We start from the raw sequence: 22,211 nt of genomic DNA, 5'->3' as shown, positions 1-22,211 counted from the left end.
TTACCAGGCTGGCTGTTACAGCCAAGTCGCTCTTCCTGGGACTATCGCCTGTGTCCTCCTTGCGTCGTCCTCGTGTCTCGCCGCATTTACTTAATGTCCCCTCCACCCCCTTCGGGACAGGGGTTTTGCTCGCTTTCTACAGCACTTCACACAAATTAATAACAAATGAGGTCAGGTTTCTAGAGAGGGGTTACGTATTTCATTTGATTGACCAATTAATTTAGATGTGGGTTTATATATCGGTTAATCACTTAGAAGATACCACCTTTCCCTGAAAAATGTGACTTTTCTGGAATTTGCGTGCCCCCGCCGCCACAGCACCCAGCGAACCCTCCCCGCCTGCAAACCCCTTTGGCTTGTTTGGAAACGCTTCTCCTCACCGTTACCGACCACCTATGGATGTGCCATGCTGGCTTTTAACGGGCAGCCACGGCAGCCACCCATCAAAAACGGGTTTTGGCCTGAACGGAGCACAAGTTAGGAGCTACCAGGGCCGCCTGTCACCCTCCTCCCGCGCGGCGGCGGCGGCGGCAGGTCTGTCACAGCGCGGCCCTGTCACCCGCCTCCCCCGAGGCCGCCGCGGACTACCACACCCACAATGCCCCGCGGGGCTCCTTCCGGCCCCGCCCCGCCAGCTCGTCTTTGATTGGCTGCCGCCACCGGGAGGGCCCTCCGGGCTGAGCCAATCCTCGCGCGGGGCTGCCCGGCGCCGCGCCGGGGTGGGCAGTGCTCAGGCGCCGCGCAGGGCCGCCCGCCCGCCGCGATCCGCCGGGCCGGTGTCATTGGCGAAGGGGACGATGTCTCACTGCAGCCGCGCCGCCGCCCGCCTCCTGGGCCGCTTCCTCCGCCGTGAGTACCGAGCCGCCGGCACCCCCCCGCGCCGGGCCGCGGGCGCTGCGGGGCCCTCCCCGCTGCCTGGCAACCGCTCTCCGCCGCGGCCTGCTCCCCCCCTCGCCTCCCGCGGCGCCCCTCCGCAGTAGGCCGCGGGGCCTGAAGGGGGGGGGGGGGCTGCCGCCGCCGCCGTCCGCCGCCGCCGCCACCGGGGCCCGGCCGCCTCCGCCCGCCACGGGAGGGGAAAGTGCCGGGCCTGCGGCGGGGCAAGGTCACCCGGGGGAGGGGGAGCGTCCCGCCTGTCCCCGAGGGTATCACCAGATTTCCGGGCGCGGGGCTGTGGCGAGCAAGCCCCTCTCCCGGGCCTCGGTCTGCTGGCGGAGCTGGGTCTCCTCAGCCTCAGCGCGGAAGGCCCAAGGCGTGATCAGTACTGTTTTCCGGTGCCGGCGGCCCCTCTTCCAGAGCGTTAGGTGGAGGGAAGACGGAGGCAGGCTCTTCTCGGAGGTGCACGGCAGCATAGGGCACGGGGCACGCGTGGCTGCAAGGAGAACTGTTTTTAAAAGTTAGGAAAAGTTTTCGGATTGAAGCCGCAGGTGTGGGGACCCAGAGAAGTTGTTCTCTCCGTTATATTCCCTGAAATACTAAAAGCTCGACGAGACCCAGAGGAAGCTGATAGAGTTGGATCTAGTTGCTTCGAGGGGTGTTTTGGACTAGAGAGCTCTTGAGGTCCCTAAATTATCCTGTGACTTCAACACAAGTTGGTAAAGTTGTTTTTGTCGTCAAGAACAAGAATATTAGCCTTTAATTATGGAGAACGTGAACAGTCTGACTGTTCTTCAGCTTGAAAGTTTTTATATGTGTTGTTCTGAAGATCACAATAAAAAATAAAGTGCCCTTTTTTTTTTTCTTTTCAGTGTGCTTTTTTTGTGCAGTTAATGCTGCATCCTCTACTCAAATCAGTATGGGTATGCCTAGGCATAAGACTTGTTTCTTGGAATCTGAACTGAGGAATTGGTGCATTAATCTTGGTTCTTGCAGCTGAGACTAAATGGACAAACTTACACCTACCTCATTTTGCTGGACGCAAAGTTTTTTTGTCTCAGCGTGGTGGTAACTTGCAGGCCAGGGTCTAGTAACATGATCCCACAAGATTTTAAGCTGGTCTGGGTTGTTCCTGTAGCACACCTACCACCCCTCAGGTAGCCATCTGTTCCTACCTCTTGTTCTCCATGAGCAGAAAACTGTATTTTCTTACTGTACTGTTAATTTCTGCCAGTTCAGCTCTTTGAATTGGCTCTGCTGAGTACAATGAGAATTGATTCTGATGGAGGGGAACAGATGGGAACATAGCACCTCCAATTTAGGTTAATTTATACTCCCAGCAGAGCTACTCTTGGGTGCAGTTTTACGTGTTAAAACCCCACATTGTTCCCTTTACAAATAGCAATAAGAGATTCAGGAAAAAGTGATTAAGATGATTTTGGGGGGGTGGAGGGGAAGTAGTCGTCCCAGTGGCTCAATAAGTGTTCTATTTGCAACAGTTCATGAAGTCTTAAAGAAACTCCTGCAAGATGAAATAGTCCTTCATTGGAAACCTTTCTTTGTTTGGTTTGATGCCCTTTACAAAACATTAAAAGATGGCTGAAACCTTAAATTTGGACTTTGTACGTATGTTTTCAGTAACAAATAATTAACATCTGCTTCTCTCAGTGGTGATTTAAAATCATGAGTTTCTAGTGTGTTCTCTTGCAAAAGCGATGCACGTGGGTGTGTATCCATAAGGTTCCGTTCAGGAAGTTGTGAAAACATAGTATGAAATATGTCAATGAATGGTAAGTGCTTGCTCAAAGGTCAGCTCAAGGCACTGGTTTTATATGGACAGAGTCAAGACAGACCTATGCCGGTCTATACCACACTTTGAAGAGAGTCTGTGTAGGCACCTGAACTGTGATCGGAGAGCCAGGATTAGGGATCTTATGTTCTGGGCATGTTAGAAGGCTTTGTAGAGCTCTTAGATTAAAAGATTACAGTAAATTATGTGAATAACCCTGGCAAAGAATTGCTGCAGAAATAACAATCTAAATTGAAGAATTTGTTAGTTGTTTTTTATGTAAATAATGCGGGGTGTGTGTGTGGGGGAAGCTCCCAAACCTTTAGCTGCACACGTTCTTAGTGGAGTATACATGGGGAAAAACAGTTTGTTGCCTTACAAGAAATAGTTGATTTGTGCTGAGAAGAACGTGCTTGTTTCCTCAAGGGCCTGCAGTTTCACTGAGATGCTTCACTTTGTTTCAGCTTCATAAATTCAGGAGACAGCCTTTCTTTCAAATGCCACCGTGTCTCCCATGAGCCCATGTAGCCAGTAATGTCCATCGCAATGAGCGGGGATTTTTGATTAGGAAAGAGAGGTGTGTCGAAAGGACTGAAATTTTTCTGAATGTCATTTGCCCATTAGTCCTAGTTTTGTTTAATATGGTAGGTGTAGTGTAGTCATTGCATCTGTCCTTTACGGACTGATTAATTTACTTAACTCCTCAACTCCTATGCCATGTTCATAAACTGGGTTTTCCGTAATTAACAGGAATTTGGCAAGGGAAGGGTGAGAGAAGAGAGGCTGGTATGCTAGAAATCCTTCTCTGAGCATATAATCCTCTTTAAAACCAGGAGTAAGATATTTTGAGCAATCCCTCAATAGCATGAAAACTTCTTTGTCCATAAAGATGATCTTCTACTAATGCAACTGATACCTTTAAGGGTGAATTCTGTAGATGGGTTTGGGGAGGGGAGAGAATTATCCAAATGTAATTGTGTGTGTGAATATATACATATGGCGTGATAATGAAGACTAAAACCTAATAGAGAACTAGGATGGGAAACTGTGTGTGGAATATTTGTGTTAATATCAAGCTTCTAGTCAGTAAACTCTGAAATTTGCTGCAGCACTTTGGTCTTTGCCAAACTTTTTTTTTAATGTCTATACTCTTTTGTAATGTAAGAAGCTGTCCAGAACCGGTTTTGTTCTGTCCTCTTCAGGCCATACATTCGTAGGCAGAGGAAGGAGAAAGGAGATGGTCATAAAAATGCAAATTAAACATGTACAAAATATTGAGCGGTTTTCTTAGAAACAAACTGGAGGTCTGTAACTGATGGAAAATAAGGGGAGGATATGTGAAAAGACACTTTTTAGCATTTTCACTAGTGTTCTTTGTACCTCAGTCCTTCCCTGAGTTTCCCCTGCACTGACCTCCATTTTCCCTATTTACATTGGAGCCCATATGATTCCTAAGGCTTTCTTCTTTCCTTACATAGGTAATAGAAAGGAAAAGGAGTATCGTCCTTCATCTCCAAGTTCTCTGGCTATTTCAAGGGGTAATAGACGAATAATTTAACTTATTACTTTTCAGTCTTCTGGCAATGTAGGTGTCTGCTTAGGTCCTTCTAGAAAGGAATCTCTGCTGTTTTGCCATGCTTTTGTATTGTGCTCCTTTTGTAAGCACCCTCAGATGCTACCTCAGCTTCTTTTCTTTTTGTCTGGGATAAATGTGGGCAAGAGGAAGGCACACCGACTTGGATTCCTGTCTGTAGCTCTAGGGAATCTTGCAGGAAGTCATGAGAGTAACAAGTTTTCAGCTTTGTAAAGTTTGAGTAAGGAAGAGATTTAGCCCTTAGTATCTGTACTGTCAGCTGGCTCACACAACACAAATAAGCTGGGCAAATGTAGCTTGGGTTGTATCATTTTAAATGAGATTTGTGCTTGGGAGGTGTTGCTGCTCAATGAGTGCCTGAAAGCTCAGTCTAAACAGTATTTACATTCGATGTGTGCTTTAAAATACCTTGCAAATGGGTCAGTTTTCTTTTTAACATGTAAATTCATGTTTGGACTTCATGATAAATAATAGTGTATTTTCTAGAAAGGCTTTTTAGCTGTAATAGACAAGTGAACTTAAAGCCCTGCTCAAGGCTACAAATTGTGAGTTTTCTTTTAAGACGTCAGTGTAGCTGGGTTTTCCTGTTACTTGGACTACAGTGAGTTCTGGGCTCGGCTGGGACCTCGTTCCCTGGAAATGAAAGAGTAACTACCAGCAGCGTGTGTGTTGGACGTAATTCTGTCTCTTAGTTTCTAGTAAGGTTCCTTTACTGTAAAACAACTGATGTTTTATATAGAGGTTTATACCCCTCTGCTAAATTTAGATGGCGCTTTTCAAATCTATCCTGCAACAGCAGGGTTTTGGTGTTTGAGTACCTTTCACAGCTACTTGGACTAAAGTAGGTTCTTGCCACAGTACTTCTCTTTAGCTATGTAGGAGCTAAGGTACTGGAAAACAAAAATAAATGCATCTTGTTCTTTGCATAACTTTTTTTTTTTAACCACAAGCTATGCAAAACAGAACAGGGATGGGGCTGAAGTGAAAGGGACTGCCTGCAAAAGATTATCCAGTTTCTTATTTTAGTTTTAATACTCTTTTCAAAAGGTCTATTAGGGACCTTTGTTGGACACAGTAATGTTATGTTAGACCTCTGCTTATACAAAATACAGCACTTCAATGTGCGTTCGATAAGATTTGGATTTGATAAGACTTGTCCTTATGCTCTAGGGCTTCATCTGGAACCTGCACCTTTGTAACTTGGCCTGTAATTTAGATGTGTGCATTAAAATAGCATCACCAATGAGTTTGGCTTTTACTGGTTCATGGCTGAATCCTGGTAACCAGAAGAGCAAATAATCTTTTTTTTAATCCTGTCTTCTTGAAAGGAAAATGCATTTACACTTGGGCACCCTAATTTGTTCTAGTAAAAGCAATTGCCTGAACCAGCGTTGGAAGATGTGAAGCAGTACAAGCTAGTGAATGAAGGTCCTGGGTGGAAATTGAGACTTGGATTCTATTTCTGACTCTTACCTGCTGTGAACTTAGGCATACCATTTGATTTTCCACCTGTTTCCTTCTCATCTTATATCTGTCTTAACTCTTTAAATTGCTAGCTGTTTGCACCCGGGACTTGCTGTTTGTGCCATGTACAGCAGAACCTCATCTTGACTGTCCCTTCTGCTCCTACTGTGCTGATAACTGAGGCAAACTTTTCTGCTTCAGACGAGGCCATGGAGAGAAATACAGAGCTGTATCATGTCAGTTTAAAAACCCCCCAAAACTCAGACTCATCCAGCCCAGAAAGTGCAAAGTGAATTTTTTTTTTTTTTTTTTTAAATTTCTTCAAAAATGTATCGCTCCCTAGATGTGTGCCCATGCTAAGCTGCCTCTCTCTGAAGACAGCAAATGGCTCAAGCCTATGGCCAGGCTTTTTTGAACCAGCTGTATTTTCTCTGAACCAGGGCTCTTCAGTCATGTAAGAAGCACATACAGTTTTCAACAGTAAATCCATACAAAGCTTGGAGTTTAAGCTGTCTTTTAGTTATCAGTCCCTAAAATTATTTTTATTTTTTTTTTTTTTTACTTTGATAGCTTGGAAAATGCTCAAAAGCTTCTTAGCCTTGAAAAATATATCTATATAGACTTCTCAAAACTGAGAATTGACAAACTTAAGCTTTCAAAAACATTTTTGTGCAAGGTTATAAATATCTGAAAATAGATATGGAACAGACAGCTGAACTGGGACTGTAGAATTGCTTTTACGGTATAGAGAAAGGAGTGACTATTTGTCAAAGTTTGGATATTCCCCCCCCCCCAAATACTGAAATTACTGAGTGTGTGCTGTGTGCCTGGCAAGCTGCCCTGTGTTATTTTGCAGGTGGACTTGTCAGTGTTGTAGCACAGACAGTATGTGTAAAACTTAGATTTGAATTACTGTTGCCTGTTTATTCTTTACCCTTGCAGGCCCATCAGAGGGCTTTCAAAACATGCACTCCCATACTTCTGGAAGCCCAGACTGTTCTCCACAAGGTATTGATGGTGGTAGGTCTTGACTGTAACAGCTTCTTCACAGGGGGATCGTCCTCTGCTTTTCTCAAGGTTGGGTTTCACCCAGTCGTATCCCATGCCCACGAGGGATTGCCTGAATGGCTGGGTTCAGGTAGACCGATGCCCTGTTCTCCTAACCAGCAGGTCAACTGTTTCTCTGCTTATTTGGTCTCTCCTTGGCTGGAGGCAGGCTGCTGTTTGCCGGTTGCGCAAAGTTGAGTGACTTGGTGTTGCAGCTCAGGTGCAGCCTGTAGGGCATTGCAGCCTTGTCTAGGAAGGCTAAGCTGTTGGCCAAGCACGAAGACCATGCTGTGCTGTCTTCTGTAGCTGTGGCAATTGATCAGCAAGACTTTCCTCTACTGTTCCACAGACAAACTCACAACCCTATTCATTAAATCTTAGCTTCGGACATGTTTTGTCCATTACTGCTTTGTATTTCTCCTTGACATTAAAGGTTTTGTAACAGTATTTGTGGATAAATATATGATTTAGGTTAAAACCCTAATGGTCAATATGCTGACGTGCACTTTTACCACTTTTCTTACAAGTTTACTGCATGCTAGTCTGTACATTTCTCTTTAAAATCTAGCTGAATTTTACTTTATGTTGAATGAATTTGCTGAATTTACTTTATGTTTACTTTATGTCCGAAGATGGTGGTGCTGCCATTAGAGAATGGCAGGAGGTGGTAGGAGTTGAAGTCCTGTGTTTCTGTCAGCACTCTTTAAGAACAGAGTAAGGACTTTAGATTTAGCAATAGCACTGATGCCTGTAGGCTTCTTCTGGCATGGTTTTATTTTTCTTCTTGCTTTTTTTGAATAGAAGTAAAGCATAAAAGCAGTGTATCACTAAAATTTAGTTAGCAAAAGTACTTGTGGAAGAGTCCTATGTAGCTCTGTGATAGAAATGTGTATATACATGGATCTTGTTTTCTGCACTTTTTTTACTACCCCATAGAAATTGTGTTATTACAAGAAGTTAATAATGCATCTCAATAAATTCTGTGCATTAGCGGTTTATATTGAATACTACCTTTTCCCTCTTTTCCGCTTATTAGCTTTTGCTTCCTTTCTAAAAATAGAAAAAGAAAAAAAATCCCTCCTGTTCAGGCATGCCTGAGCAAGTATGTGAAACAGTCCAGGCACCATGATTCAGAATCTCTTATTTTTATTTCAGCTTCACTTTTTACTTCCTTAAGTCTTAAGTGGTAAAGTTTTAAAAGAGTTAAAGAGGTATATAGTAACATACTAGTGTCAGTTTCTGTATTAGGATTGTACCCTCCCATGTTCACTCTGAGCACAGAATACGTTTTTCATCTTAAAACACTTTCAGGGAGTAAATCGGTTCTGATCCCCTCAAAACTCTGGTATTTGAAAAAGCATATGGCAACGAATATAGGCAATATGTGCATCCTTTTTATACCAGAAGACCTCTTTTTCCTCCTCGTCTCGAGCTTTCTTGCATGGTAACATTCTGTGCCTTTTTTCATCATTTGATGTCAACATATCTTTCCCTTCAGCAGAGATGCAGTCAGTCTCCTTGTCTTTTTGATACCAGCATGCACTGTGCTGTTTTTCTGTAGTTCATAATTGGGAAAAAAAAAAAAAGAAAAGGAAAACAACAATGAGAGAGAGAGAGGAACAAAACCCAGGGAAAAACAAGTGATGCAACCGCTCACCACCTGCCAACCGACGCCCAGCCAGTCCCCGAGCAGCGATCACTGCTCCCCAGCCAACTTCCCCCGGTTTCTATACTGAGCATGACGCCATATGGCTTGGAATAGCCCTTTGGCCAGTTTGGATCAACTGTCTTGGCTGTGCCTCCTCCCAGCTTCTTGTGCGCCTGGCAGAGCATGGGAAGCTGAAAAGTCCTTGACTAGTGTAAACATTACTTAGCAACAGCTAAAACATCAGTGTGTTATCCTTATTCTCCTACTAAATCCAAAACACAGCACTATACCAGCTACTGGAAAGAAAATTAACTCTATCCCAGCCGAAACCAGGACAAGGTGTTGTGTTGCTTTTTTTTCCGTACCAGAGTTGTGAGAACTAAATTGAAAATTATTTTAGTGGAGTATCTGCAGAGCTGTATTTCCTCACGATCCCAAGTGCGTTTCAAGCAGTGATGACTAGGCTCCTGTAGCTAGGCATCTGTTGGAAAAAGGTCTCTTGCTGTATGTCTTGCTTGGCATTAGGTTTCACCTGGGCTGAGGGACCCTTGACCTCTTCGGTACTTCTCATTGTCTGGTACGGACTGTGCTATGTTCACAGAAGGTGTAACATAGTACCGACGTTATAACAGCCTCTGGGATATCAGGATTTTAGTTCTGCTTTGTCACTTTGCAGAATTTCTTAGAGGACAGAAACATGTTCATTTGCAAATGAAAATAGTTGTTAAGGTGATGTTTCTGTCTGTTTGTTGTGACTGGAGTTCTGATATTAAGTACCCAATATGAGAAATACCTGGCCCGATTCCTAGCAAACTGAGTAATCATGATGATAGGTAGAGTGAAATACAGGTGTTTAATATCTTAGAATAACAAGTCCTAAATACTTACAAGTATTCAGAGTTGCTTTTTGAAAACATGAACTACTGGATCAATTCGTCTTTTGATGTAAGCATTAATATATATGCACTTACTTGATAGGACATTTTTTGACTTAGTCTAACAAAGCAGTGGATTAATGGTTTGTCCTCTCTTTTCTTCTTTAGTGCAACAGAATGGAGTACGACACTGCTCCTACTCGGCGTCAAGGAAAAATCTGTATATTGACAAAAATACAAAGGTTATCTGTCAGGGTTTTACAGGCAAACAGGTATGTATATGAACTATTTCTTCTACCACTCTTGCAGTTCAGAAAGTTAGTTGGCCAAAACCCATAATAACGTGTAAAAGGGATTATATACTGGCTTTGCCTGTGTTTATCGGAAGCCGGACTTCATGATCAGGAAGGTCCCGTCAGCACTGTAGTTTCCTTTCTTTGGTCCAAATAGACTTTTTTTTCCTTAAATTCAATAGACTAGATTTTTTTTTCACTTGTGCACAAGCTTAAAACTTGGTTTTGAGTAATTTCTATTATATTACTTTTGATTTTTTGGTTTTAAGCCTTTTTATTGTATACAACTGAAAGGGTTTCTTTGTGAGGGGAGATTTGCAAAAAAATACAAAACCCTTACCATTTTAGAAGTGCCTCTTTCACAAATGTCTTTGAATGTCAATGCCTATGAATTAAATTTCTCTTTTTATTTCAGGAGATTTAATAATTTTCTCACATTCACTCTTTTACATGTTTGCGAGGGGAGAAGACTGCTTTTGCTAAAGCTATCAGCATGGATGAGAGTGCTAATTTCTTCTATTTCATTATAGTGTTTGTCATCTGCCAGACTTGATGTGGAAAATAAAATGTGGCTGCTGTGTCTGCCGGTGTATTAGCAATACACAACAAAATATCCTTTAGTGTGCAACCACAGTGCTCTGATTTAAAAGAAAAAGCATAGCCTATTCTGAATCCATTTAAAACATGTTGGTGCACTCTTCAAAATAGCTGGTTGTGTATATGTAGTGAAAACCTCCCTTCTCATTGCAAATTTAAGTGCCATAAATTGCCTTCAGAATTATAGGTAACATCAACTTTTTTTTGGATCATTTTATTTGCTATTACATGCTTTTTAACTTTACTTATTTTCTCTCTCATAGGGCACCTTTCACAGCCAGCAGGCATTGGACTATGGCACCAATCTAGTTGGAGGAATTTCTCCAGGGAAAGGGGGAAAAACTCATCTGGGTCTGCCTGTGTTTAATTCTGTGAAGGAGGTAATTTGCAGCAATGACTGGAGGGCAGGCAATTTAATGCTGCTGAAGTGCTCTTTATTTCATTGCTCACACTGAAGAGACAAATATTTGAGCCATGGATGTCACCGTGCAAGGAGTGAAATGGAAGCCTTGTAAAAGAGGGAGCATTCAGTGTGGTCAAGCATGAGTTTGGCTTCCACTGTGAAGTTCAGAGTCTGGACACACTTTATGCATGAAACTAGTTTCTGATTGATTCTGGTGTGTATGATGAATTTTTAGCAAACCGTTATCTAAGGGTATTTATGATGAACACCATGGGGCAGATCCTTTGCCAAGAGTGGTTAGTTCTCAGTTCCCTAGTTGCACTGTATGTGTCCCACCTTCAGTGAATTTAACACTTACTGTGATTATAATAAACTAATACATACCCATTCACTTAATTTATGCCTGTGAATGGACATATTTTAAATGACTAGTCGTCAAATGTTCTCTTCCACCCCACTAAATGCTTGATATCTTTTGTTATGTCCATTGTAGGCCAAAGAACAAACTGGTGCTTCTGCCACTGTTATATATGTACCTCCTCCATTTGCTGCTGCTGCGATCAATGAAGCAATCGATGCAGAAATGCCCTTAGTTGTATGCATTACTGAAGGTATTCCCCAGCAGGACATGGTTCGGGTTAAACACAGACTGCTTCGGCAGGATAAGACTCGACTAGTGGGCCCGAACTGCCCTGGAGTCATTAATGTAAGTGACTTCTGGATTTGCTCCAAGACTGAGCCATTCTTAGTGACGGTTTGAATGTTCCATCTGACTTCTCCCACTCTTTCCTTAGCCTGGAGAATGTAAAATTGGTATCATGCCTGGTCACATTCACAAGAAGGGAAGAATTGGTGAGTTTTTGAATGTTTATGCATAATCTAAAACTAAAGTTTGGTACTCTAGTGCTCTTACTCGTGAGGCTAGTCACATCCTGCCCTGACAGTTGACAGGCTGTATAACAGCTTGTCTGTCCTTCAGTTTGTAAGTGAGCTTAGCCATTATCAATCCTGAAGGCCAAAATCAATCAGTCTCCCATGGCAGGCACTGAGTACTGATGGTAGAGGCAAAGCAATTGGAAGTTTCCTTAAGTATTGTGATTGACTTAGTTTCCTTAACACCTCCTTGGAGGACACCTCCATTTATTATGGGATTTGAGAGCACTAAGTTCTCCAATGCTATTCCTTCCAACAGCTTGGCTCCCGAGGACTAGGATCGCACACCTATAGTGAGCTCAATATCATAGAAAAGTGAAGAGATCACAGGCAAATTTATAACATGACAAGTTAGACAACTATAGCATGGTGGGTGAAAGTGACAAATATACCCACTTCTCAGACAGCGGAATTAAGGTCAGAAAGGCAGTGACTTGTTCATAATCCTGTGTTAGTTACACACCCTGTTGCATGCAAGTCTCTTGTCCTGACTTCTGTTGGTTCCTTGTTCTAAACTATAGAAATAACAACTTGATTATTTTTAAAATAATGCCGTTCAGGAGCTATACAGAAAATTCTTCCAAAATATGCATTTGTACTTAAATAGAACATGCTGTCTACAACAATATGCTGCCGTTATCTGTCAGCGAGGTAACGAGTTTAACTTGAGAACAGTACCCTTTGCAACGTTACAATTGTTTTTGATGAAAAGCGTGTTTACTGTGGGAAGACCTGTTCAGTGGTCTTGAACTACGTGGATGCAGTGCAGTTTTTCTAACACGAGAAACTATCTCTTCTACTTAACCACTTCTGACTTGAGAATAAGCTGTACCTAGTGAATGCTGGAGGATGCATTAACACTCGTGTCACACCTCCAGCTTTCAGAAATACCTATAAGCCTGGAATTGAAAAGTCAGATGACTGCAATTATGCCCTTTGTAGATACTATCAAGACATTGCTCTATGGCTGTAAAAGGTAGCATCAACCGATGTTGCCCTGAGCTCCCTTCTGAATCAAAGTTCTCTTAAGATTTTCTAAATATCTGCAAGAAATATCTTGTAGTCACAAGATATTAGAATCTGAATGCAAGGCACATCAAGTGGAAAAGAATATTTTAAATCCTGAATCCAGTTGGCCCACCATTGCTGGAAACATTTTCATTATGGTGATCCAAGGATCAGGGAATAAAGATGTAACTTTGCCATCCTCCCAGCTTCGTCTAACACTATGACCTTTGGTGATATGCTCCCCAGCTTTCTATTACTGTGAAGCGTCCAAGAATCATTTGATAAGTTTGGGATGCAAGCTATAAAAATAGCCACAGTCTTTGGACCTTTATCTGTAGCTTCTCTGAGGCAATCTGATCTTAATAGTAAACAGGAAGCCCTTTGCAAACATAGCAAGAAAAAAACCTTTGCTAACGGACATCTGCGTTGTCCAACAGTATAAACAGTTAAAAACCTGAAGTTGTTAGTCTAGTGGTGTATTTTTTCCTGTGTTCATGCAATATACTTATTATATTCCTTGGTAGATGGCTTGAAGTAGATGGAAGATGATGTCTGTTTTTCCTGGAAACCTTCCCTCTTGTAGTATTAACAGAAATCTTGACTTGGAAAAATGAACAAAAAAACATGCAAATATTTTGCCCCGATCTAGGCTCTGTATTACCTTACATTCTGAATTTAAAACTAGGGCTGTGGTCTCTTGTAATATTGTAATGTAAATGCTGAATGTGTATTGTAGAGCAGTGAGCTGCAGCAACAAACACCTTAATAGTGATAACTTGCATTTGTGCAGCATATTTCTGTTCTGGAGGATCTCTCGTGTGCCGGGCCATACTGGAGATGTGATTAATACAGAATTATTTTGTTAACTGTTGAGCTGCAACTCTGTTTCAAGTTCAGTACATCAGCTATTCGCATACAAGACAAGAAATATATTCTTCTATTTTGTTTTCAGTTTTCTTTCCTGGTAAAGCTGTAGCACGAGGAATGCTGTCTCAGCCAATATTACTGACTTTCTGGGCAGGTTTAATCTGTTGACAATTAAGTGTCAAAAAATGCCACCCAAGAAATAGTACAGATAGAATCCTATATGGAGTTTTCATGTTTCGGCAAGGATAGCTGGAAAACCTGGCATCTCATGTTCAGTTTATTAAGGTGATTTTAATGAATATAAGAACAGCTGCCTCTAGTCATGCACTTAGTGTTAGTGTTAAGTTTATCTCATTTTCTTTCCTAAAGGTATTGTGTCAAGATCTGGAACCCTGACATATGAAGCTGTTCATCAGACAACGCAAGTTGGATTGGGGCAGTCTTTCTGCATTGGTATGTTTCCTCAGAAACAGCCTGTTGCACCTAGACTAATCTGCTTTTTCTGTACAAGAAGAAATCCAACGTAATTTCTTTTTTGCAAGAAATTGCTGAATGGCAGTTATGTTGAGAAATGAGATCCCTGTGTGCTGTGAAGAGCATAACCCTTCTCTATTATCGTTTCCACATCAGAGTAATAAAAGCCTAAAACCAGTAAAAAAAGCCAGCTTTGAATGGAGAACTGCCAGCAAATATGATGTCAATTTGGAAACAAATTTTCCCAAGAAGTTTAATTATAAAGGGATAGGGCATCGTTAGGCATTTAATTGGTTATGTTAAGTAAATTCAGTTTTCTCACAGCAAAATTCTGGAGCTACGGTCTTGGTCCTGCTGTGTCTTTCAATATTTTGCTTATGGTTTGAAAGGTGATTATTCAGATATCAAAGCTTTCTGTAAATTGTGGGGGAGATATTTGGAGCCGGAACTTGGCACTTTCTGACTTGGGAAGAGCCTTCAGAGCTGCCCCTCTTAGGAGCCTTTGGGAATACTCTTCATGCTGAAATTTACTTTGAAACTTTTATCGTAAATGCAATATCATTATCTTGAGTTAGTCTTTTTTCATGGTTTTAAATTTTTTTTCAGGGATTGGAGGCGATCCCTTCAATGGAACTAATTTTATTGACTGCCTTGATGTCTTCCTGAAGGATCCTCATACTGAAGGGATCATATTGATTGGGGAAATTGGAGGAAATGCTGAAGAAGATGCAGCAGCATTCTTGAAAGAAAATAATGCTGTAAGTCTTAAACAGCTTGCTTCCAGACACCTTGGTAGTTAGCCATCTTCTTTTGCCATGTCAAGGAAAACTCAGTTGAATCTCTATTTACAAAAGTACCAAACAGTCATACTTTTATTGAAGAGAAAGAGTTGCAATTAGGAGCTTTATTGAGATTAAATCTAACTGGAGAGCAGTGTCAACTTTAGATTTTTAGTCCTTCAATGATACTTGTAGTGAACATTCTGGTTTTTGTAATATACGTGGCTCTGTAGAGAGATGTCTTAAAGTTTTTTCTGATTGCTTCTGGTTTATGATGCTTATCAGGAGAGAAAGTATTCCACACTCTTCAGACTCTTGGTTATGTGTTGTCTGAGGTTTCTAGCTGTTTAACATCTTTGCCTGGCTAGTTGATATTTAGAAAAAAAAAAAAATTCTGCCATCTGGAATTACTTTTCATCTCACTTTCCCCCATGTAAAACAGTATCTTTTCTTTCTTCACAGGGTCCAAATGCCAAGCCGGTAGTGTCATTCATAGCTGGTCTGACTGCTCCTCCAGGCAGGCGGATGGGTCATGCTGGAGCGATCATTGCTGGGGGAAAGGGTGGAGCTAAAGAGAAGATAGCAGCTCTTCAGAGTGCTGGTGTTGTTGTCAGCATGTCTCCTGCTCAGCTAGGTAGCACCATCTACAAGGTTCGTTTTTTGGAAATTGGTATACATACTCATCCCGAGCAAGAAGCTACTTTTGAGGGAATAAGAGTTGGGAGTACATCTCTTACTCAAGTATTCTGTTGCTCTGAACTTGGTTAAAATAAGAACTCTATTGGCTGAACAAGCTGCAGTTATTACTTAGATAATACACACACATAGTTTTATGTAATGTTGCCTTTATAGAAAAGAAAAAACAGCAAAATAGATAAGAGATTACATTTTGCTTTCAAGTGTAGCAACTTGTTGAATTGTGTTTTCTGGATGCAAAGAACCCGAATTAATTTAAAGTACAAAAACATGCTTTGAAAGTAGGGTATTTGAGGAAGGAAAGCCTTGGCATATAGGTCTATCTATTTTAAGTACTAATTCAGAATTATGGTTGAATGCATACACCTGAAAAACTTATGCATGGAATAGGATTATTTGCATTTTTTTTAATTCATGTCCAAAAAAGGTATTGCTTCATAGCTAGACGAAATGCATAATTCAGCTGTGCTGGGTATTTTTTTTTTTTTTTCTCCTGTGGTGACTGTATAGTATAGCATTTCCACAGGCTGCTGTGGGATTCTTCTGTTCTTCTGTTGTGTTTTTTCCTTTACTAAAATGAAAATCTTTTGCTTTTTTGCTTCCCTGGCTTGAATCCTTTACTGTAAGCATTCTATTGCAGTTCTTATGCAGAATTAGTGCTTTTCAAGCCTGTTACGCTATGCCTGGGAGCAAATGGTTCCTTGACAGCATTGCAATCTGAATGCAGTCCTGCACTACTGGTTTTCATAGCTGGTTTGTTAATGTGAGGTGGGTGGGAGAATACTTATTCTCCTTTCCCCTAACTTGCACACATTATGCATTTTATATTTTAATTTTTAATTCCAGTTTTTAATTCCTAAAATCAGATTTGCTAAGATAAATACAAAGTAATTTAAAATAAAATAGTAATAGAAGCATTTTCTTTTTTTCCCAGTGGTAATGTCTGTGTGCTTTTTGCAGGAGTTTGAGAAAAGGAAATTACTGTAAAAGAAGACACTTCGGAATACTGTCTCCAAAACATCAGTGCAGCACCTGGCCTCCGCTTATCTTTTGTCTGCTAATCTTCAGTTGCCCAAATGGCTGGCACTGGTCTATGAATTTGACTTGGAAGCCATAAACCTCCTGGCTAAACTTGTTTTGATGTCTCCTTGGTTCAGACGTTATCACCTCATTGTAAATCACAGCAAATTAATAAATCTACTACTAAATCTGATTCATCCTTTGAATTCCTGAAGCAGAGCCGTTTCTTCAATCATCATAAACAAAATAATCTTTTGTAACTTAAGCACTGCCCATTTTTAAGGTAAAGTCACGTATAGAGATGCTTTTAAGGATAAAGACACTGACTTTATGCACATATCAAACTTTGCTTTATTTTTAAAAAATCCAGTCTTACTTGTTCGTTGCTGGCAAGTATGTTTGTTTGAACAATAGGCCAAAGTTTCCGTCCATTAAACCAAAGCTGCTGGATCTGAAGGGGTCGCTTGTTGATCCACGTAGCTGGATATGCCTGAATTCCAGACGTTCTTTTCAAGGCTGATGAGCCGTGCACAGTGTAGTCCTCTACTGGCAAGGAATTCTGTTTGTTCTGTGGAGAAATGGAATTTTTATTCACAAAAATGAGTCTAATTTCCCATGCAAATATATAATCAAAATTGTCTGTAACTATGAAAATGATTTGGTCTTCAGCTTACATTACCTTAATTTCCTCTTTATCTTAACTAGGATTGCATTGCTTGTGTGTTCTGAAATCCTAATAACATTGGGACATAATGGAGGAGAATTATTATTCTCTGGAAAAGAATGTAATAAGGTAACTTTCTTGTTAAGCACTCCCAGCACTGTAATAGAAAGCCCATTTTTTACTTTGGAGATAGCCCAAGCACTGTGCCAATAAATGAGTGTTACAAGTTTTATCAGGATGGACTAAAACCAAGATTGTGTTCTTTATAGAGAGGACTGAAAATTCATGTAACCTGGCACTTGTCTAAAGCTAACCTTGTGTTCCATAAAGGTGCTGTTACGAAAACTCGTGTTGTTACTTGTTTAAAACTGTTCTTAGTTTTCTTACTCAAATGCCTGTGGAATTTCTCTTCCTAATGCAAGCAGTAGGCGGATATCTTGATACTGACATTTACAGTTTCTAGAGCTAAGTCCTGACGAAATGCATAAAAGGACAGGTCATATCTCCGCTGCACTGAATGTGTATTAATACGCTTCATATATGGTCAGGCATCAGTCAGATGATAGAGGCCTTAGGACACAGAGACCAGATGCTGTATTATTCACCTTGGTATGATTTACTAAAATGAACCTGACATCCTGTCACTAGACAGCTAAGTGAGTGGTAAATCATTTGATAAAGTCTATGACAACAGATGGGAATTTTCAGCTGCTTAGTTTTCTGGTGGTGCCTGATTTAATCTGGAGCAAAAAGACCGAACGGTGCCCTTTAACTAGAGAAATACCAGTGCTAACATGTCTCAGTCTGTGTAAGAGTGCAATTCTTCACCAATGAATGTCAGGATGTTGCAGCCTGTCTTCTTATGAGCCTGCTAATCAACGTAACTCATCGTAGTGGTGGGCTTCTCCACAACATGTCCTTTGGGATGGGTAATGCTTCTTGATGAACTGCCTGAATATCATCACTGCCACCAGTGTTATAACAGATGACCTTCCAGGACAATGGAGGTGTAGTAAGTTTCCTGCTAGGGATTGCTCCATGGAAGCTCTTTTAGAGGCACCAGCTATTTTAGAAGACAGCCATAAACTCCAATGACCCTTGTCCCCTGAGAAAGTGTTTCCTTGTATCTTGAAATTTGAGGATGGGTTTAAAAATGCGACCTTGATTCTAATGTTTGCAGCAGTCATTTGGTGCTGCACCTTAGCATTGCCTGGTTCTGTTCAGGCCTGGGGAAGCAGTCTGTACTAGCCTGGAACTGAGCAGCACCTAAGGATGGGGAAGAAACCTGACCTTGTCTGATAGAAAGGCTTAGTTTTCGCAGTTTTCTCTTGCTGCCTAAAAATGTGCACATGACAAATGTCATCAGAGTCTCTTACATTGCTAATGACAATGTCTCTTTGGAAAACATTCACATCTGTTTAATACCATGTGTACTTGTGAATAAATATTTCGAGTAATCTGATCTGGAAAATTGTTCAGTTTTGTTTTTAAGGCAAAAGTTAAGTTAGTGTTGAGCCTTAAACCTATTACTACTTTATAACTTAGTAAGTAGTTTTTATGTGCAAGAGAAACATTGCTAATGTTACTGTTTGAGTTCTCATTAAGTTTCATGAAATAGTCCTTTTTTTCATTGATCTAGACTTGGCAATGGTGTCTGTCCATAAATCACTTGCACTTTTGAGGGATGAATTCTAGATGTTCATTTTGAATTCTAGATGTTCATTTTGGTTGGGGGAATTCATTGCCATGCTGATTTTCTTGAACAAAGAGAAGAGGATGTAGATCCACTTCATGCTTTTTTTCCTCTTACTGGGCAATATTTGTCTCTGAATGATACCTCTCACTAGTAGGTGCTCCTTGAGTTTGATGATGATAATTTTATTTGAAGTTGATCAGAGAGGTCTGTCACACCTAATGAATACTATGCCTTTTGTGTTTTTTAGAATGTATTCATGCCTGATTTTTTTTTTTTTTTCTTCTGTGTTTATGCTGTTTTCCGGGATGAATGTTTTGTTATGTACTATTTTGGGGAAAGACAGTGGTAAGTTACTCTCTGTACCTTTGTACTTAAAATGATGTTCTGATGTGAGATTCTAGCAAGGGGATTTCTTAAGATTCACTTTATTGAGGCTCACCAATGAAAACAAAAGAAAACATTGATGCCAATTCATTTGGTCACAAGGTCTCCTCTGTGCACTGGAGGTGGAGAGGGAAGGAGAGGCTGGTGAAGGATGGTCAGCTCTATACTCCAGTGTCAAGATGTTCTTAAAACTGTATGGGATTACTGAGATGATTAGTGGATTTCTCAGGCGCTGTTGCCATAGTTTCTGAGGTTCACCACAGTTCTTCAAATTGTCCCATTTTTTGGATGTGCTACTTTTTATCCTCTTGCTTACCCGCTTCCTTTTGTGGTGGACTGAAATTCCACAGGGCCCTAGCACAGTGCTAATTAAAATCGGTCGGCTGCTATATTGAGGTGGTTTCGGTTGAATCAAAGATGCAACTTAATTCTTTGCAGATCAAACAACAGATTTCAAGCTTTAAGGTGAGGAGAGGAGCGCTCACTAATGGGCCTCTCCGGTGACAAGTGGATTAGAGGCTGCTGTCTGGCAGAAGGCTGCTAATTAGGTAGACTGAAAGTACCTACAAAGTCACGTCCTTCAGCCTGGGGCGGTGACTGACCTCCGCTCAGATTTGGCCACTGCTCCCCGACAGATCTAGTGATTGGATCCCCTGGTAGCAGCCAAGTGAGGGGTGGGGGCAGAGCAAATTGAGCCAGAAAATGCCAGGATCTGAGCCCTCGGAGACATAATAGTGGTTTCAAGAAGCACCTCAGGGGCTGGCTTATGCATTGATGGCTTCAAAGTGGTAGCTGACTTGTGATGTCCAAAGAATAAGCTCTTAATTGTGTTGAAACTGTGGAATTAAATGTTACCTGCACTAACATAATAAATTTGCTCAGTTTACAGTCACCTTTGCCCTCCCCTTCCCGCTGCCTGTCACTGGTCAGGGGTAGATGAAAGCTTTTCCTAAGAGGGTCTATGTGCAAGTCTGATAATACTGGCAGGAGCCTGCTGGTGATTTCTCAAGGCAGCAACAGGAGGAGTTGTGCTGCTGCGGACGCCTGGCAGGCAGCAGATTCGGGGTGTTGTACGCACCGGGCTGTTCCTCCCAGAGCATCTCTACAGGGTTGGGAGTGCTGAGGCAGCCCCTGGCTTCGTGGTGACTAGAAATAGCTGGTGAAGAGGGGAGAGAGTCCAGGTTTGACGTTTTCCACAGAAATTGTAACACCAAAACAAAAATGTCTCTTGGACATCAACTTGCAGTACCCCACTAGCAATTAAACAGGGGGTTGTACTACATGTCTTTGGCCATATTATTAAATAATTAGTTCTTCTGATTTATTTAATGAGGGATTAAACTGTATTTCTCTATCGGAGGTACATCCCAGCGCTGGGTGGTACACTGGTCTCCTGTAGTTAAGGTGTGTGAGTTGCTATAGGCAGCAGCACATATGGGAATTGGTATTTGACTTGCATGTAACCTTTGCTCTCTGCAGCCCAAAGCACTGGGGGCCCTTCTCAGAGGGTTAGCTGGGATGGGTGGTAGTGGAAGCTAAGGAAGGTAATTCACGGTGAAGAATAATTCGCTATTCCGAATTTATAACAATGTCTCACCTTCCTCTCTTCTGCCTTTTTCTACGTGGTCTGTATATCGAAGCATGGGGGCCCTGAGACTGGATATGTTACGGAGATGATTCGTGCAGGCATTAAAACCTGATAGGTAGCGTTTTTGCGGGGGGTTACTTCGATATATCCCCTTTCCTCCTATCTGTGAGAATATAGTTTAGCATTGAGTTGACTTGGAATAAAAATTTACAGTTCTGGAAATGTTTCTTCACTCAGAAATGCTGAAACACTTTCCATTTTCAAAAAGAAATTGGCAACTTTTTCCATTTGAATTTGAGATGCAAACAGGATATTTCCCTAGAAGTGGAAATCTGAAAGTTTTGCTCCAGTTAAAAACCTCAGGAAACTTTCTCAGAAGTGCACTGTGATTTTTTTTAAATTTTATTTATTTATTTATTTTAATTTTATTTTATTGGTGGTTCCAGTCTAGGCTTTCTGGCCCATGGTGTCTTCAGCCTGGTATTTGTCAGACCTGCTGAGCATCCATAGCTCACTAGCAGACTCAGACCCAGACAGTTCGCTGCTGCTCAAAGCACCCAAAACTTCTCATTAAAAACTGGCTTGCTTTCTGCAACAGTTATGTGATCTCAAAAGAAAAGGAAAGAGATCGGTCTCTGTTTACACAAAACACATAAATTTATAGAGCTGGGAGAAAGAATGTTTTTCTGTCCTATAATCACTAAACCACACACAGCCGTGTTTGTGCTGGGAGTAGGTGCAATAGCCTATAACGATGTCTGTGCTGTGCAGATACATAATTAAGGGTCTCTTAAAATCTGTTTTGTTGCTGTAAAAGACAGCACAGCAAATTTATAGTTTTCAGCACATCTGTAATGTTACGAGATAGGTGCTTTAAAAAAAAAAAAAAAAGGCAACAACCTACAAACCTATTTCTTTTCCTTTGCGGTTTTGCTCTCTAGGTGGCAGATTTTGACACTGAAACATGGTTTTTGTTTCCTGCTCTGAACTCAGGGGCTGAAAATGTGCTGGAGAAATAGAAGATGAAAACAAGAACAATACTTCTTTATACTTTCTGGATGTTATATTGATTTATGATCATATCCTTTCATGCGAGTTGGGGAGAGGTGGTAAAGAACCTAGCTGGTTTTCCTCCCTGTGCTCTCAGTACGCCCGTGATGTTGAAATTTCTTGTTGTTTTTCAAGCTGGTACGAGTAATGTTGTCTGAACTGTGTGGCTTTGGCAGTCAAATGAGACCTGCCTTAGAGAAATAGCTATCTTCATTTTGAAATGGACAAGAAATGGCTTAGACTGTTTCTTCAAGGGCTTAGCAATTCTGACATCTTTTTTTGCGTTTATTCAGTTGCCCAAGGCTGGAGGGCAGAAGAGGGGGAGAAGAGGTAGGGCTGTTAGGGAGGAGAGAAATGAATTGTCAGACCTAAAAGGATTTTTTTTATTTACAACAGAAAAAAACAACAACAAACCAAAAACCCAAACCCAACCAGTGCATAATAAAAGAAACTGTGAAATAGTCACCAA

General features: G+C 41.3%; 1 protein-coding gene across 1 annotated transcript; it reads left to right on the top strand.

Moving 5' to 3' along the window:
• The first annotated feature begins 698 nt into the window (after positions 1-698).
• SUCLG1 (succinate-CoA ligase GDP/ADP-forming subunit alpha) lies at positions 699-18,486 on the top strand. The gene is made up of 9 exons (XM_075499503.1): positions 699-849; positions 9,459-9,562; positions 10,444-10,560; positions 11,077-11,289; positions 11,378-11,435; positions 13,761-13,844; positions 14,472-14,623; positions 15,107-15,295; positions 16,301-18,486. Exons 1-9 carry the CDS (start codon positions 798-800, stop codon positions 16,325-16,327), a joined length of 996 nt encoding a protein of 331 aa, XP_075355618.1. The 5' UTR covers positions 699-797; the 3' UTR covers positions 16,328-18,486.
• Positions 18,487-22,211: the final 3,725 nt, after the last annotated feature.

Source organism: Mycteria americana, chromosome 4 (genome assembly GCF_035582795.1).
Source record: "Mycteria americana isolate JAX WOST 10 ecotype Jacksonville Zoo and Gardens chromosome 4, USCA_MyAme_1.0, whole genome shotgun sequence".
Classification (NCBI taxonomy): domain Eukaryota; kingdom Metazoa; phylum Chordata; class Aves; order Ciconiiformes; family Ciconiidae; genus Mycteria; species Mycteria americana.
Note: the sequence above shows the minus strand (reverse complement) of the source record. Positions and strands in the feature narration are given on the sequence as shown.